The sequence below is a fragment of the Rhinatrema bivittatum genome, chromosome 5 (assembly GCF_901001135.1).
Source record: "Rhinatrema bivittatum chromosome 5, aRhiBiv1.1, whole genome shotgun sequence".
Taxonomy (NCBI): domain Eukaryota; kingdom Metazoa; phylum Chordata; class Amphibia; order Gymnophiona; family Rhinatrematidae; genus Rhinatrema; species Rhinatrema bivittatum.
This window is the reverse complement of record NC_042619.1, coordinates 242,397,270-242,413,405: the sequence shown is the minus strand read 5'-3', so window position 1 is coordinate 242,413,405 and position 16,136 is coordinate 242,397,270. Positions and strand designations below refer to the sequence as shown.

The window sequence follows — 16,136 nt, the reverse complement described above, 5'->3', positions numbered from 1 at the left end:
TCCCTAAGTAAATGGACTTCTCCTCCAAGAACTTATCCAAACCTTTTTTGAACCCAGCTACACTAACTGCATTAACCACATCCTTTGGCTATTCCCTAAGTAAATGGACTTCTCCTCCAAGAACTTATCCAAACCTTTTTTGAACTCAGCTACACTAACTGCATTAACCACATCCTTTGGCAACAAATTCCAGAGCTTAAGTGTGCGTTGGGTGAAAAATAATTTTCTCCGATTAGTCTTAAATGTGCTACTTGCTAACTTCACGGAATGCCCCCTAGTCCTTCTATTATTTGAAAGTGTAAATAACCGATGTAACATTTCTGCATTAGGGTCACCTGCATGGAGCGGCAGTTAGTACCTTTAACAGGACAAATGAGGGTAACTTGCGTGGAGTTGCAGCTACTACCATAAGCAAATTGCTGAGTAGAGTGGATGGACCATCTAGTCTTTATCTGCCATCATTACTATGTAACATGTATCATCATCGTAATCCTTATGTATAAAATCCATTACACCACTTTTTGGAAAAAATGTTTGAATCAGTTAAAAACGTATCTGAAGTCATAGCATCATAGCCAATTCTTAATACAGACATTAATATAGGGCTGCGGTTCGAGTCCTGTCTTCAAGGGCACATAATTTCCAAATGTTATATAGCTTTCAACAGAAAGGTATCTCACTGGTTACACATTGAAGCACCAGTCACATGCTATTTATGAAGCTATTGATCCTGAAAAACATCCAATCAAAAACGTCCACCGTTACTCAAAATAACCAGTCATGTACTGTTCTGTGTAATCACGTTGATGGAACAAGGTCAAAACAAAATAAAGGTGACTAAATACAAAATGAGTTCAGAATAATGTGTGCCATTGTAAATCTTCATTAAGTCCCATCGGGGAGACAGTGTGCAGAGTATAAATCTAATACTGTTCTGGATAGTTAAGATGGGCTGTCTATCACCACCTCTGGTCAAGGGTAACACTTGTTCTATTACCGTCCACTGTAATTGTGTAAATTTGTTCTATTCTACACAGTGCTGCACTAGCAGTGCACTGATTTTCCCTGTCTTTATCTAGCTCTGATGCTTGATAAGCCTAGTCTTAACTGGCCACTTTGTGAGGCTCACATATATTTTTGAACACGAGAACATTATAACACACACCACAAAACTGAAAGGGCAATTCGTAACTGTTGTCCTCTTTATTTTGTAGTTGGTAACAGAATGTATCCATTCACTACTTGATTATGGAGGTAGCACAGAAATCACACCTGCTGTTGCGTGGTACACGGGTGGGACTAATATTAGCTGACTGTTCTTCCACAGGCGCAGCCGCCCGTACTACTTGGTCCTAAATATTGGGACTACGAAGAGCATGGTATTAATGTTTTTTCTCGGAATATACTATGGAGAACTAGTACATGCCAATGTTTTTGTATTGATGCTGCTATTTCCCCTGCCTTGTTTGCATATTTTTTTACACACATACTGTGGTGTAGATTGTGACCAATACTGTAAAAATAAATAAATAAAAAGCTATCTTAGTCAGAAAAAAGGGTTCTCTTATTAGCCTGCATAAGAGCAATGACTATATTGAGAATTGGCTACAATACTGTGAATTCAGTATGATTTTTTTTTTAAACTGCTTAAATGGACTTTATACATACGGAATGTGATGATGATATGTGTGAATTCAAAGGGGAATGGGATAATTACTGTGGATCCCTAAAAACTACAGGATGGAAATGAAGAAAAGAGTGCATGGGGATAACTTGCTGTTGTGCCGGTTACAACCCTTAACCAATAAGCCTACATTTTGACAGTGCAACTCCATCAGTGCTCTCTGCTTCAACGGCAAGGGGTAACGGGGAATTGGATTCAGACAGTAACCAATGAGGGCCCTGACATTTACGGTTTGGGAAACTGATAAGCATGGGGGTAACTTGCATGGCGTGGCAGATACTACCATAAGCTTGCTGGGTTCTTTTCGGCAGTCATCTCTGTGTTTCACCTGTTGAGAATACTCCTCTTTAATGTTTTCTAACATTTGGATGCTGAGATGGTGGTCAGCAAAAATAATTCCAAGTGTTAGGATTCTTTGATTTTACTTGCTGGGGCTTTTCCCCAGTGACTGTGAATGTGAGGTTGGCGCTGGGCATCCTGCATGCAGGCTCATTGTGGCATGGCATGGCAAGTGAAACTGAAGTGTAAGCTATCGGGGTTGGATACCTCCAGATGAACAGTACCCACTTTGGCACCCACTAGGACAGTCTTGGATCCAAGGCCGTTTTGGCAAGGGGAAGGAAGGGGAGAGGGGGAAGGAAAGGGGAAAGAAAAGGGATGTGAGGGAAAGGGGCAAAAGGGGGGTGATAGAGGGGAAGGAAGGGTGGGAGGCAGGTACTAAGGTTCCTGGGAGAGTGTGGCAGAGTTGCCCAGCTTCCTGATATTATTACCGACTTCTGTCTCCACTAGGAAACCTTCCCCTCACCCCCTCATATACATCCCCTATTCTTCAGCGTTTCAAATCTCTGAAAGGGCCAGACTCCAAGGCACTCCCTATCTGCAAATCCCCAAAGAGGTTTGCCCACTCCCGCCCCCTGCTCTGGCTGTTTCGGGGACTCATCCTGTCCCGTGCACCAGGCGGCAGTCTGCTTTCAGCTGCCTTTATTGGGGATACTGTAATATACTCCCTGATACATTTTGTTCACCAACCACACTGGTGGTGGGTTGTGAGGATAGTTTGTAGGTTGCCAGCTGGCTCCAGATTTTCAGAACAGGTTGATCTGGTCCTGGTTTGACCCCATTGCATGCTGGGATTTATTCTGATTGCCCTGTTGCATTCCTCTGTATAAGAGAGCGTTGGAAGGAGCCCAAGCCTGGCCCTGTCATGGTCCCAAATTTTACAGGACCAAAACAAAATTGTGTGTGTTGGGTTGTTATGAAATTCAGTAAAATAAATTTTGTCAAGCTTGGAATTTTTTTCTGGTAAAAATTGGTTTAAACTAAAAAAAAAAAAAAAAAATGAAGGGCCCTGTGGTGGAGCGCACCCGGGAAACTACCTTGAGAATCTCTTCATGAGAGCCAAGGTCATGGTCCCAAAACCCATTAAACCTGTTAATAGATTGTATTTTCTCTACAGCTGGGAACATGTTTCAGGTGTGTCACATCTCTCAAAACCAGAGCTCTCAAATGTGCTGCTGGGTTATTAGTGGGAGAAGCAGCGCAGTCTCTCCTATGTCTGAAAACAGTCCACTCAAAAGAAGATTGATGGAACACAGAAAAGGCGTTGAATACTTTAATGGCCATTTAGATTAATATTTCCCTTAGTTAAAAGTTGGAGTTTCCAAAACTCATGTTGGTCTGGAAGCTGCCAATTGGTTTGGTGCTAAGGAGTTCTTGAGACCCAGATTTAGCACAGTTCACTTTTACAAAGGTATTGGCGAGGGGGCGGAGGGGCAGGCTTGTGCAAAATAAGATGTTACCAACAGCAGCTACAGCAGTAACCATGTGACTTTATTTTACTGCAGTTTTTTGAGTGGGGAAAGGAGGAGGTCCGTATAAGCAGAGGTGTGGCATCATCAGGAAGTGTGCTAGCAAGGAGGTTGCTCTCTCTTTCTAGCCCACCTTGCACACTTTTTTTTACCTCTCAGGCTGACTCCTCTTTCTGTCTTCTCTCATGTTGCCCTTTCCTCTCCTGGTGTCTTCTCCTGGCTGAGCTAATGGCGTCAGCCGCAGCTTTCATTCCCCGTGGCTTGGGACTTGAGCTATATACATCTTGCACTCAAGATGTTTTGTTTCTCAGAGCAGTGCTAAGTAAGCAGCAACATCGCCTCCCTCCCATAACCGTATGGAGGCTATGCAGAATCTCCCTTGCTCCCTTGCCCTCATGGGAGTTTCTTGTCTCTGGATTGCTCGTGGTGGAAGTTCCACCAAGGTGCAGGAATCTTGGCATGCATGCATGCAATAGGGAAGCCTCTTCAAAGTAGGTTAGCTCAGGGTCCACTTGCATCCCATGCTAATGCCCAACCTTGGGGTGCTTTCAGTGGGCTGGAGGACAAATTGCCTTGACGTTTTTCTACCTTTCCAGAACAGTTTTTCATTGTTAGCAGATTCATTAGTAGAAACTTTATTTCTGAATTGTGGCTTTTTTTTTTTTTTTGCTCTCCAGGTTTACAGCGTTTATTCACACACTGATGAAAGAGTAATAAAGTCTTAGCGGGGCAGGTGCTGACAGATTCTGCGGTTCCAGTAATTTCAGTTTGGATTTTAATTCCAATCCCATGCATCTCAATGCTACAAATGCCTTGGCAATTTTCTGCTGGATATCCTCGCTGCCTTGCAAGGTATTGAGACAGTTATATTTTTTATAATCCCTTATTCTGTGGAAGGGGAGTTTTATGCCTGTGGTTACTCACAACTTAATTCATGATCTCTCCGCCGTCTGGTTATGTACCACATTACGTCTATATCAACCCCAGGGTCACCTACATTCTGCCGATCATTATCTCCTTCAAGTCCCAATGATAAAAATCACTAGATTAGAAATGACAAGAAAGCACGCATTCTCAGTGGCTGGTCCTATCTTATGGAGCTCACTTCCAACAGCTCTTAAACTATTAACTAATTCTAAAGAATTTAAGAAAAAATTGAAAACTCATCTGTAGCCTGTCTCCTTCGACACAAAAGTATAAGCTGATGTTTTATTTTATTTTCCTGTTTCACTTATTTTATTTTTATTTTTTCTTTAATGAGTATATGTTGTTAATGTCTGTCTTATACCTTGACATATGTTCCTTAACATGTTTATGTGAGTTATCATTGTACGATTATGTACGTTACACATTGTAAACCACTTAGATCTCTTATTTGTATTGGCGGTATAAAAGTTTTTAAGTAAATAAATGAGGCAGTGCAGAAATCAGGAGAATTTTTAGAACCCATAGTTTCTCATAATCCCATTGTAAATATATCCTCCTAGCTGGGTATCGTCACTATGACACTGCTAGCTGAAGTTCAACTTGCGAGTCCATTGGTTTAGGAGAGATCACATGACCTATTAGGTTTTCCTCAATAAACTCTTGTATGGACAAGCTAATAAACTATTTTCAGGTTAATAGATCTGGTGCTGATATCCCTCCTTTCTGTCCAGGTTTTATCACCCTGCTCTTTCTTAAAATGTTATAACCTAAGATATACTACTTTTTACTTTAAATTTTTCCAAAATTATATTTTTTTAACCAGATTTCATTTTTTAATTTTCTAAACTGGCTGTTTGCAGTCTCTTGCTCTCGTCTCATGGTATTACAGTCTTGTTATTGGATTTTCTCAGACTTTATGGCTTCATATTTTCTTGCTACAATCCTGATGCTTATACAGTATATATTGGTTGCGTTCTCTGCACCAGTTTGTCCATGGAATAACTGACAGGCGAAAATGACTTATTGCAGCCTGGCTGGGCATTTCCAAGGACTGGCTTGAGAACCACTAGTTTAACTTATCCTATCATGTGGTATTGTGTACTGGTTTTGTTTTGTTTTATTTTTTTAATACAATTCTAAGCACTGCTCTGCAATTGGAATGCATTGATTTAACAGCCATCTCTAGTCTATTAGATGTCATGAAGGCATCCTGAGAGCGACAGTGAAACCAAAACAGCTTGATATTTTAAGCAGCAGATTCACATCCGGCAATAAACAGAGTACATGGTGATTTCCCATATCAGACAGGATTAATTCTCGTTCACTTACAAGCGGAGTAAACGCTTTCCCCACGCAAAAGAGTTACGGAAACATTTCCTCATACTCCTCACTGGTAAATGGGCCTCTGGTAAATGGGCTCCCATTATAGATCTATTCTCTGTTTGTTTTTAGGACCGTGCATCCTGCTCTGGAATTGGAATGCACTGATGTAATTGCCCACCTCTGGCCAATCACATGTGCCTCATGTTGCAAAGCTGTCATAGTGGTCAATGACATCACAAGGTCAGTTTCAGCAAAACCAGAAGAGCCTGAAATGGCAGCACTGATTTGGTTTGCCAGTTCACATGCGGCATAAACAAAATCGAGGAAACAGATTTTCCTAACGGCCTTAAGAGTATGCATCTTACAAGGCATGCAAACCCTTTCCCTTATTTGTGATAAATGAGAATAAAACCTTTATTTAATAGGTAATTGTTATGTATCCTATATACAGTATAACGGGGGGTGTGTATGGAAAGGTTTGCATCCTCAATGAATTTCTGTATGAGTTAGGGTGACAGTACTTTTTGTGTACTAGAGTAGGAAAAGATGGATTATTTCTCAGGAGCAAAACTTGTTTATATAAATTGTAAGACCCTTTCCATTGTGCAAACCCAGTTTTACACGTAGTTGTTTTTCAAAATATTTTTAAAACCAGTTCCCTGGGTGCACATTTCTTCTTAAACTAGTTTCCAGTTGAAAGGGATGGTGCTGGGTCAGCAATTACTGAAAAACATTTTTGCTGGAGCCATTTACAATCAAACCTCATGACCCATCTCTCTCGAGTTGTCCTGAAAATGTCTGTTGTTTTGCATTCTCTGTTAGATGGACACAGTTTGACTTAAGTACTTCAGGAAAAAAATGACCTTCAGTCTTACGCTTGCTATTTTGTGAATGGATGTATTTTCTTGCAGAGCTAGCACAAAAGGAATTGAAGGCCTTTGCTTGTTGCGATGTAATTTAAGTATAAAAACAAGCCTCACGGTTTTGAATATAAATACACTGGGGAAATAGTTACAAGAAGGAGACAGGAGCTCGACAGAGCAATACATTAAAAGGGATATTGCAAGCCTTTGTCCCAGCTCTCCCATCTGGATGGATCCAAATCCATCATGATACGGGGAAAAAAGACAATTTATGCCCCCCTAGTGCTTTGAGAACCACTATGGACTTTTTAGGCACTGAGGTTTGTTACTGCTGATGATTAGGCTTCCTTTATACTTCGGCATTATTTCACGGTGAGCATTATTGCCTCAAATATTTCTCACTGGTGATGGTTATTACAGCAGCTGAGTGGCTGGGGCCATTCGTGCTGCTCGTTCCCAATATATGTGATCGATTCTGTACTGACAGAGGAGAGAAATTTCTGATGTTGTCAGAAGATATTGTAGGGGAAAGTCGATATAGTAGAAGATTTGTTGTGTGTTGTGGGAGATAGGTAATTGTATAGGCAGCATCTCAGGTTATAATTGAATGCTGATGAAATGTTTTTAGGTAAGAAAGGAGGCACAGTAAGTGTGTCAGCTCTTAATTTTTTATTTTTTTTTTTTGTTAAATGGCAGCTGTTCTTTTTATATATATTTTTTTTCAAATATGGGGCAGAAAAGATTACATTTAACAGACATATGCATATGCTTTTAAAATATGTTTTGCAATTCTTGTTTTCATAAGGGGATATTTTGAAAACAATGAAATGTACACTCTTTAAATTAGATTTTTTTTTTCATATCAACCTTTAGATTTGCTTGAAAAGCTTGGATTAGTCAGTGCTTATAGAAACATATTTAATGTGGCAGTAATGAAAAATCTGCCTGATATGAGAAAATAAGGGATTCTAATATTTTAAAATAGATTTAGAAAAAATACATAATTTTGTGTTTGAATGTGTTTGTTAAAACACATAAGAAAATGTTTTGTTTTGTTTTTTAATTTCAGGCAGAAACACTCCTCTCCCCTAATTACCAAATCCACCATTAAAAATTGGTAGACAGCTACATCAGGAAATTATATGCCTTGGTGATAGCTCTGATATATAGATTTTACTGAGAATTACCGGTAAATCAATTGCATTCAGGTTTTTAGGCCTAGAGTGGGTGAAAGGGATTTACATTGTCCCTTTTAGCTTGTTTAAATATCCCAAATCTGTTTATAAGCTGTACAGTGCACAAAGCCTAAGCTCTTGAGCTGTAATGTTAATTTTTGCAAAGTACTAATTACAGTCTAAAATCTAGGCCTGTATCAGTCCTCCCACCAGTAATTTAATTTCTACATTTGTAATCTACTTCTCTATAGTTTGCTTCAAATACTCTTTTAATAGAGTACCAATGTGAGCTCTGCTTTTGTCCAGTCTTAATAGAATGTCAGTATGAGAAAAAGAGAAGATGCAAAGTGATTAGGAGGATATAACCCAGTGTTCCAAAATCTTTAAGTGATATGGAGCACTTACAAGCAAATTTATTGTAATTAAAGTAATGTGTAGAAAATGTTTGATGAAGCTAGCAAGTTTCTATGCCTTCATGTAGTAGTCCAAGAATGGCTTGATAATCTGAAGCCCAGTTCAGATCTGTAGATTATCAAATGATGGGGCACAGCACTTCTGCTAAATGGTGTTCAGACTTGCTTTAGCTCAAATTAGCGAATCAAGAAGGATTTGTGTGTGATATGTTTCCTCTTAGGATAATTAGCTATCAGCATCTTATGCAAATACCCTGTTGAACGCACATCACTGAAGATGAATGATGTAGGAAACTTTAAATTAATAGGTTTTGTTTAATTTTAATAGAAAGATAGAAATGACAGCAGAAAAGGACCAAATGGTCTATCCAGTCTGCCCAGCAAGCTTATGGTAGCATCTGCCGTGCCATACAGGTCACCCCCATAATTAGTTTCCCAAACTGTCAGTGTCAGGGCCTTTGTCGGTTGCTGTCTGAGTCCAATCCTCTGGCACTTCCTGCCGTTGAAGCGGAGAGCAATGTTGGAGTTGCATCAAAAGTATCAGGCTTATTGGTTAAGGGTAGCAACAGCCGCATCAGCAAGTTACCCCCCATTCTTATTTGTTTTCCCAGACTGTAAAATTCTCTGTCCTTGTTGGTTGCTGTCTGAATCCAATTCCCTTTCCTCTTTTCTCCCCGCTGTTGAAACAGAGAGCAATAATGGAGTTGCATCAACAGTATGAAGGGCCAATGGTTAAGGGTAGTAACTGCCACACCAGCAGGTTACCCCTATGCATTCAATTCTTCATTTCATCCTCTAGCCCAGCGGTTCTCAACCTGTGGGTCGCGACCCCTTTGGGGGTCGAATGACGATTTGCTAGGGGTCACCTAAGAGACCATCGGAAATATGGGTTTTTTGTCGCTCCTCGAGTCACTCCCTCCCCTCACCGGATGCAGTAAAAAAGTTCATTCTGCGCTCCCTCGCTCCTTTTGCCCAGCACCGACCAATCGGGCAGCGTGCCTTCACTCCTCGAGTCACTCCCTCCTGCTGTAAACGTTGGAATGCTTTGGAAGAGGGGTAGTCTTATACGGCGAGTATATCCCAAACTCTATATTTTAACTGTAAAAGTTGGGGGTCGTCTTATACGCCGGAAAATACGGTATATACAGTACAGTTACTTAGGCCTATGAACGAAAATAATTTTACGGTTGGGGTCGCCACATAGTGGGGAATTGTATTAAAAGGGTCGCAGAACTATAAAGGTTGAGAACCACTGCTCTGGCCTTTAGAGATCCACAATGTTTATCCCATGCCCCTTTGAAATCTTTCACCATTTTTGTCTAAATCACCTCCTCTGGAAGGGCATTCCAGGCATCCACCACCCTCTTCATGAAGAAATATTTCCTGTCATAAGTCGTCCTCCCTGGAGGTTCATTTCGTGACCCCTGTTTCTACAGACTTCTTTCCAATGGAGAAGGTTTTGTCGAATGATGCCTAGTGAAACAATGCATGTAACATCTAAGAATCATACAAAATATACAAGAAAGTCAGATGATCTGTTGAGTGACAATTAAACAATGGATAGTTCAAAAGTGAATTTGAAAAACGTAATATTAAACAGTTATCCTGGGTATGGTTTGCAACAGCGCCAAAATTGTTCCACTATCATTTTATCTGTTATGGCCTTAGACTTTTACTCCAGTGGAGACTAGTACCAAAATACTTTCTCTCTCTGGAGCTGATGCAATATCATGCGCTCAGGCTAGTGCACAGGTTAGCCCATGATTGGACGCATGTTTTGGATGCGCTAGCCTAACACCCGATGCGAAAAGGGGATTAGTGCATCTAACATGTGCATCCAAACACATTCTTAGCTAATAGCCTCATCTACTTGGTATTTACATGTGATGAGAGCTATTAGCTATTGCCCCTGATGCAAAAAATCACGCCCGACGCACACATTTTTCCAGTCGAGACTTAACACCAGCCCCGGAGCTGGCAATAAGTCTTGACACATGTCAAGGGCTCAAAAAAAAAAAAAAAGGAGAAATTACTGCTTTTCTGTGGTTCCTCCTACTTAGTAATCACCCCAGTACTAAGTAGGAAGATCCACAGAAAGCAGCATGAAAAAAAATCTTGATGGTGTTTAGGTTAGGAAAGCAGCTGCTTAATTTGAGTGTCCATTTTCCTAACCCATGGCTGTGTGTGGTTTAGGAAAACGGACACTTGTTAATTGAGCGTCTATTTTCCTAACCCATGCACAGCCACATCTCCTGGGCACCCGATGCCATGGATGCGCTAGGGATGCACAATTTATCCTTTTTAGCATGGCAGCTCATTTGCCTATCGGATTGGGAGTCCAGGAGAGGAGGAGGATGTGCGCACATTGAAAAAATGTGTGCCCAATTTGGATGCACGTTTTTTTTCTTGCTTGATATTGCATCGGCCCCTCTGTCTGAACAGGGTCAGAAACAACTGTGCTTCTCTTGCTGGTGTTTATTTATTTTCATTTATTTTAACAGCTTTTGTATACCGACGAACGTTGGGAACATCTCATCGGTTCACATGGAACAAAAATTAGCAACAGGCTTTACAGAGAACAAAGAACTGTAGGAAAATTAACAGAGGGAGAGGGCAGGGAGAGGGGCGGGGGGGCGAGGAAGTATATTAAGCACAACATTCTTATGAGGAGAAACTATTTACAAAATTGTATACAGATTATTTACAAATTATAAACAAATATTCAATTGCAAAGGAGTTAAGATAGGTAGCATTGTCATTGGCTACAAGAGGTTATGCTGACAAATTGTACTTTGATTTGAATTCGGAGGAGAAGTTGCAGCGGAGGAGAAATGCGGGAGAGAAAAGCGTAGAGAGTCGCACAGAGATAAATGTGAGGAGGAGATAAGGACGGCAATAGGTAGGGCGTGCAGTTATGTGTAAGCTTGCTTGAAGAGCCAAGGCTTAAGGTTCTGCTTGAATTTTTTAGGGCAAGGAGTGAGGATGGTAGCTTGTTCCAGAGGGAGGGCCCTGCTAGGGAAAAGGCCCTACCTTTGGTAGAGCATAGCTTGGTAAGTTTGGGTGAGAGGGTGTGCAGAGTAGCCTGGTATTCTTTTCTTGTGGGTCTATTCAGAAAGAATATCCTTGGTCAGTCTGCAAAGCATAACCTCAACCAACATCACTGCTAGCTAACTAGCTGAACTGGCAAGACACCCAGTGTTGTACTAGATGTATTGCTTATCTTCGTAGCAGCCTAATCTCCAAATGTACTCGTTTCTGGTTACTACTAATGTTCCTGGCTAAGTCTGTAGCTGCATTGTAATTGACGAGCCCCACATGCCAGTAGACAAGCTGCTGGGTGGTTCCGTAGATGACCGTCTGACTTGCTGAACTACCAAGTCTTCCACTCAAGCGCAGTCAAGACAGGCTGGTTTTCAAAGATCACCCAGTGGCTGACATTCCCCTTCCACCCTGCAAATTGAAGCCCGACACCTTGAACTTTGACCTAAACATTTTTGCTCCAACATTATTCTTTCTGGTAGATCTTGAAGGGAACAGCTAACCTGGCTCTTTCTGCCCTACTCATCTTAACTCCATTCTACCAGCTCATGTACTTGTTCATCCACCTACCTTCACATTCTTTTCTCAGCAGTCGACTCACAACAGCTGTCAAATGTACTCCATTCTAGGTGCAAGAAGCTTTCTTTTTTTTTTTTATACCCACCCAAGATTATAAAGTTTTTTTTTTCCACTGATTAAATTTTCAATTCTTATAATAATCAGAATAACAAATCAAGTTTTCAAGGTTAAAAATACATATCATGGTGCATCCTTGTAAGTGCATGTACTCAAAAAAAGTGAATATACTTATTTATTGAACAATTATTTCTCTTTATGAGGTATAATTGGTCAAAACACTATGGGGTAGATTTTATAATTTTGTGCGAGCGCGTACTTTTGTTCGCACTAGGTGAAAAGTACATGCGGGATTTCAATAGATACGCGCGTAGCCGCTAAAATCCGGGATTGGCGCGCCTCTCCATGCATGCCTCGGGACTTAAGCGCAAGGCTGCCGATTTTGGGCAGCCTGCGTGTGCCGAGCCGCGCAGCCTGCCTCCGTTCCCTCCAAGGCCGCTCTGAAATCGGAGCGGCCTCGGAGGGAACTTACTTTCGCCCTCCCCTCACCTTCCCCTCCCTAACCCACCCCCTCCCCTACCTTTATCGCCGGATTTACGCCTGCCGGAGGCAGACGTAAATCTGTGCGCGCCAGCGGGCTGCTGGCGAGCCATCACCCGACCCAGGGGCTGTTCCGGAGGGTGCGGCCACGCCCCCGGAACACCCCCGGGCCAAAACCACGGCGCCGCCCCCCGAAACGTCGCGTCACGACCGCCACGCCCCTGACACACCTCTCCATGCAAGCCTCGGGACTTGCGCGCGCCGCCGAGCCTATGTAAAATAGGCTCGGCGCGCGCAGGGGTGGTTTGGGGTAGGTTTTCGGGAGGTACGCGTGTATCCCTTTGAAAATCTACCCCTATATATACAGTGAAACACCAGTTCAGGAAGGTATAGGATACATTTTAAGCACATACAGGCACTGTTAACCCGCGATTGGACGCACGTTTTTGATGCGCTAGCTTTACCCCTTATTCAGTAAGGGGTAATAGCGTGTCCAAAACGCACGTCCAACCCCCCCCCGAATCCCCCAAAGGTAGGCGTTAATTTCTGCTGGCGCCAGGGAAGTGCACAGAAAAGCAGTAAAAACTGCTTGTGGGTTTAAAACTGGACGCTCAATTTTGCCGGTGTCCGGTTTCGAACCCGTGGCTGTCAGCGGGCTCGAGAACCGACGCCGGCAAAATTGAGCGTTGGCTGTCAAAGTCGCTGACAGCTGCCGCTCCTGTCCAAAAAGAGGCGCTAGGGACGCGCTAGTGTCCCTAGCGCCTCTTTTTGCCGCGGACCCTCATTTAAATAAATTAATTTACTGTATCACGCGCACAGGAGAGCGCTCTCCCATGATTTTTACTGTATCGGCCCGATAGACAGTGGCCACGCTTGGTTAGAGATCATCTAGCATTGTTTAAAGCGTAATCTAAATTGTTGCTTAAAAGCTAAGAAAAGGTTAAACAAGTCTGTATGTGTTGCCGAGGCAATAAGGACATTATGGCCTTAAACTTGGAAAGATTGAATGTAGTGAGAAATAAAGTTGCTATGTAATCTGCCCATTTTCCCTTCCTCTTTTAATACTGCAGATCCAATTGGATTTTAATTGACTTAATTATCCCACAGCTAAGGGTCCTTTGCACGTATCCCGTGCTTCCTTCAATTCTGATTTTTGCATCCCCTGCCTCTAGTGGCAGTCTGATTGAGTCCTATGCATCACCCTTTCTGTGAAGTCATTTTTCCTTACGTTACTACTGAGTCTCCCCCCTCCTGACCCCAGGCCACCTGTTAGGACCTCTTGTCCTAGAACTTCTTTTCTACATGTATTTATATCTTTTAAGGTATCATAATTCCCCGCTCCTTTTTCTCCTCTATGTACGTAGGCTCTTCCGCATAGGACTTAAATAATGCAGGCACTGCAACATTTGGCTAGGCCTCCTCTGAACTGACTCTACTCTTTCCACATTTTTTTTTTTTTTTTGGGGTGATGTGACCTCCAGAGCTGAACACGACTCTCAATTCCAGGTGAGGTCCTACCAATGATTTGTACAGAGACATTTTCCCTTTTTTTTTTTTTTTTTGCTGCTAGTTATTTGATATCATCCTGAAGTCATCTTTTCTTACAAGGTGCCCACACTGCTTACAGAAAATAGTATAGTGATTTAGAAATGTGAAATACGAATGAAGGGTGGGTGGGGGGGAAATACATGTTTGTATCAGTCAAATGCCAGAAGTATTAAGTATATGTGAAATTGAACTGCTGATGTCACTATACAATGAAGCCAGAATGCAAGCAGCTTACACCAAATGTTATTCTTGATTTACTGCAATTTAAAAGTGATTTTTTTTTCCAATTTCTTTATACGCTTTAAGATGAATTTTAAAAGCTCGGCTTGTGCATCCATTAGGGGATGCGCATTTAAGTCGGGCTTATGCATGCTGATCGAATATTTAAAGCTCCGAAATATGGACGCATTTCCTGCTGCGTGCACATCTCACCTGGATTTAAAAAAGGAGTATGGTCTGGGCGGGGTGTGGGCATTTCAGCTCATGGCCAAGAGATATGCATGTAAATACTTACACGCCCGGGTCCAGAGCCGTGTAACTTTTATTTCTGCTGTGGAGGAGGTGTAAGTTTAAAAAAAAAAAAAAAAAAGCCATCTCTGAAGGGTTTAAAGGGTATGGAGTAACTGGAGAGAGTACAAGCTATTAAACCAGGGGGGTTTAGAGGAGTTAGCTCTACACTAGGGGAACTGGTGGGCAAACTGGTAAAACTGGTCATGGTGTGGACACGCACCTGTTATAAAATTCCCCAGCTGGTGTGGCAGAAACCCAAATTGCGTGGCTGGGCGCACACAGACTTAAAAGTTGAGTTTACACGTGCACACTCCCAGGCTGTTTTATAATGTGCGTGCAAGTTCCACAATTGCTGCATCCCTGGACGTGCACCAATACACATGCGACAGAGTGCGCCCGCTTGCACCTTTGAGAGTTACCATCTTTGGGAGCAATTTTCAAATGTCTGTAGGTAGCTACAAAGTCCATCGGTTCTTCCACCCTCCCCGCTCCCCACTCCAGACATTGCACCAGTTCTCAAAGGGAAAGTACCTGTAGAGATTTGCACCTCCTTTTTCCATGGGAACTTTTCCCCCTTCAAAACAATGGGGCGGATTTTCAGAGCCCTGCTTGCCTAAATCCGCCTAAATCCGGGCGGATTTAGGCGAGCAGGGCCCTGCGCGCCGGTGCGCCTATGTTCAATAGGCGCACCGGCGCGCGCAGACCCCGGGACTCGCGTAAGTCTCGGGGTTTGGCGAGGGGGGCGTGTCGGGGGCGGGCCCGGTCGGCACGGCGTTTTGGGGGCGTGTCGGCAGCGTTTTGGGGGCGGGCCCGGGGGCGTGGTTACGGCCCGGGGCGGTCCGGGGGCGTGGCCACGCCCTTCGTACCCGCCCCCAGGTTGCGTCCCGGCACACTAGCGGCCCGCTGGCGCGCGGGGATTTACTTCTCCCTCCGGGAGGCGTAAATCCCCCGACAAAGGTAAGGGGGAGGTTTAGACAGGGCTGGGCGGGTGGGTTAGGTAGGGGAAGGGAGGGGAAGGTGAGGGGAGGGCAAAAGAAAGTTCCCTCCGAGGCCGCTCCAATTTCGGAGCGGCCTCGGAGGGAACGGGGTAGGCTGTGCGGCTCGGCGCACACCGGCTATACAGAATCGATAGCCTTGCGCGCGCCGATCCAGGATTGTAGCGGCTACGCGCGTATCTACTAAAATCCCGCGTACTTTTGCTTGCGCCTGATGCGCCAGCAAAAGTACGCCAATTCGCGCGGTTTGAAAATCTACCCCAATATGCGTAATTATGAAAATGCAAAACTATGGTCATTGTTGCATTCCCTGCTCCCGGGATGACTTCCATTCAATGCAGGGTTTACATCAGGGGAGCAGTTTTCCACAAGCACATTTACTCAGTTAAATAACTATTTGCCCACCTTCTTGGTGACTCTGAGCTGAGGCATAGACTGTCGTGATGTGCATGATGCAGTCACAGCAGTGTTGGTTTTGGCACACTGGCAAGTCTGTAGGTATTTTGCATATATAAAAGTACACATTGATGCGTATTTTAAAATGTGATGATTCTTTAGCGGAACTGAGAAGGCAGGTTTAATTCATTTCATTTCAAATCTTGTTCTTTTCTATTGGAAATTGAAGCTTTGACCTGGGACACCTTTCTTTAAGCAGAATCTGTATTGGCATTGTTTCACGTTGGCTCGTTTAAATATGAATATTTAGCATAGCGCAAAGAATAAAGTCCATGAAGG

The 16,136-nt window shown here is 43.0% G+C and overlaps 1 protein-coding gene across 10 annotated transcripts in view; it reads left to right on the top strand.

Annotated features, from left to right (window-relative positions):
* The window catches only part of TIAM1 (T cell lymphoma invasion and metastasis 1), a 357,042-nt gene that overhangs the window by 92,219 nt on the left and 248,687 nt on the right, over positions 1-16,136 (top strand). For 7 of the 10 annotated variants that reach the window (XM_029603607.1, XM_029603606.1, XM_029603615.1 and 4 more), the window contains exons 2-3: positions 4,170-4,344; positions 5,872-5,982. The exons of 2 other annotated variants lie outside the window; for them this stretch is intronic. In XM_029603607.1, the coding sequence (XP_029459467.1) occupies positions 5,970-5,982 (13 nt within the window). In that variant the 5' untranslated portion in view covers positions 4,170-4,344; positions 5,872-5,969. The remainder of the gene's footprint in view (positions 1-4,169; positions 4,345-5,871; positions 5,983-16,136) is intronic. One more of the 10 variants, XM_029603610.1, reaches the window with a different exon arrangement.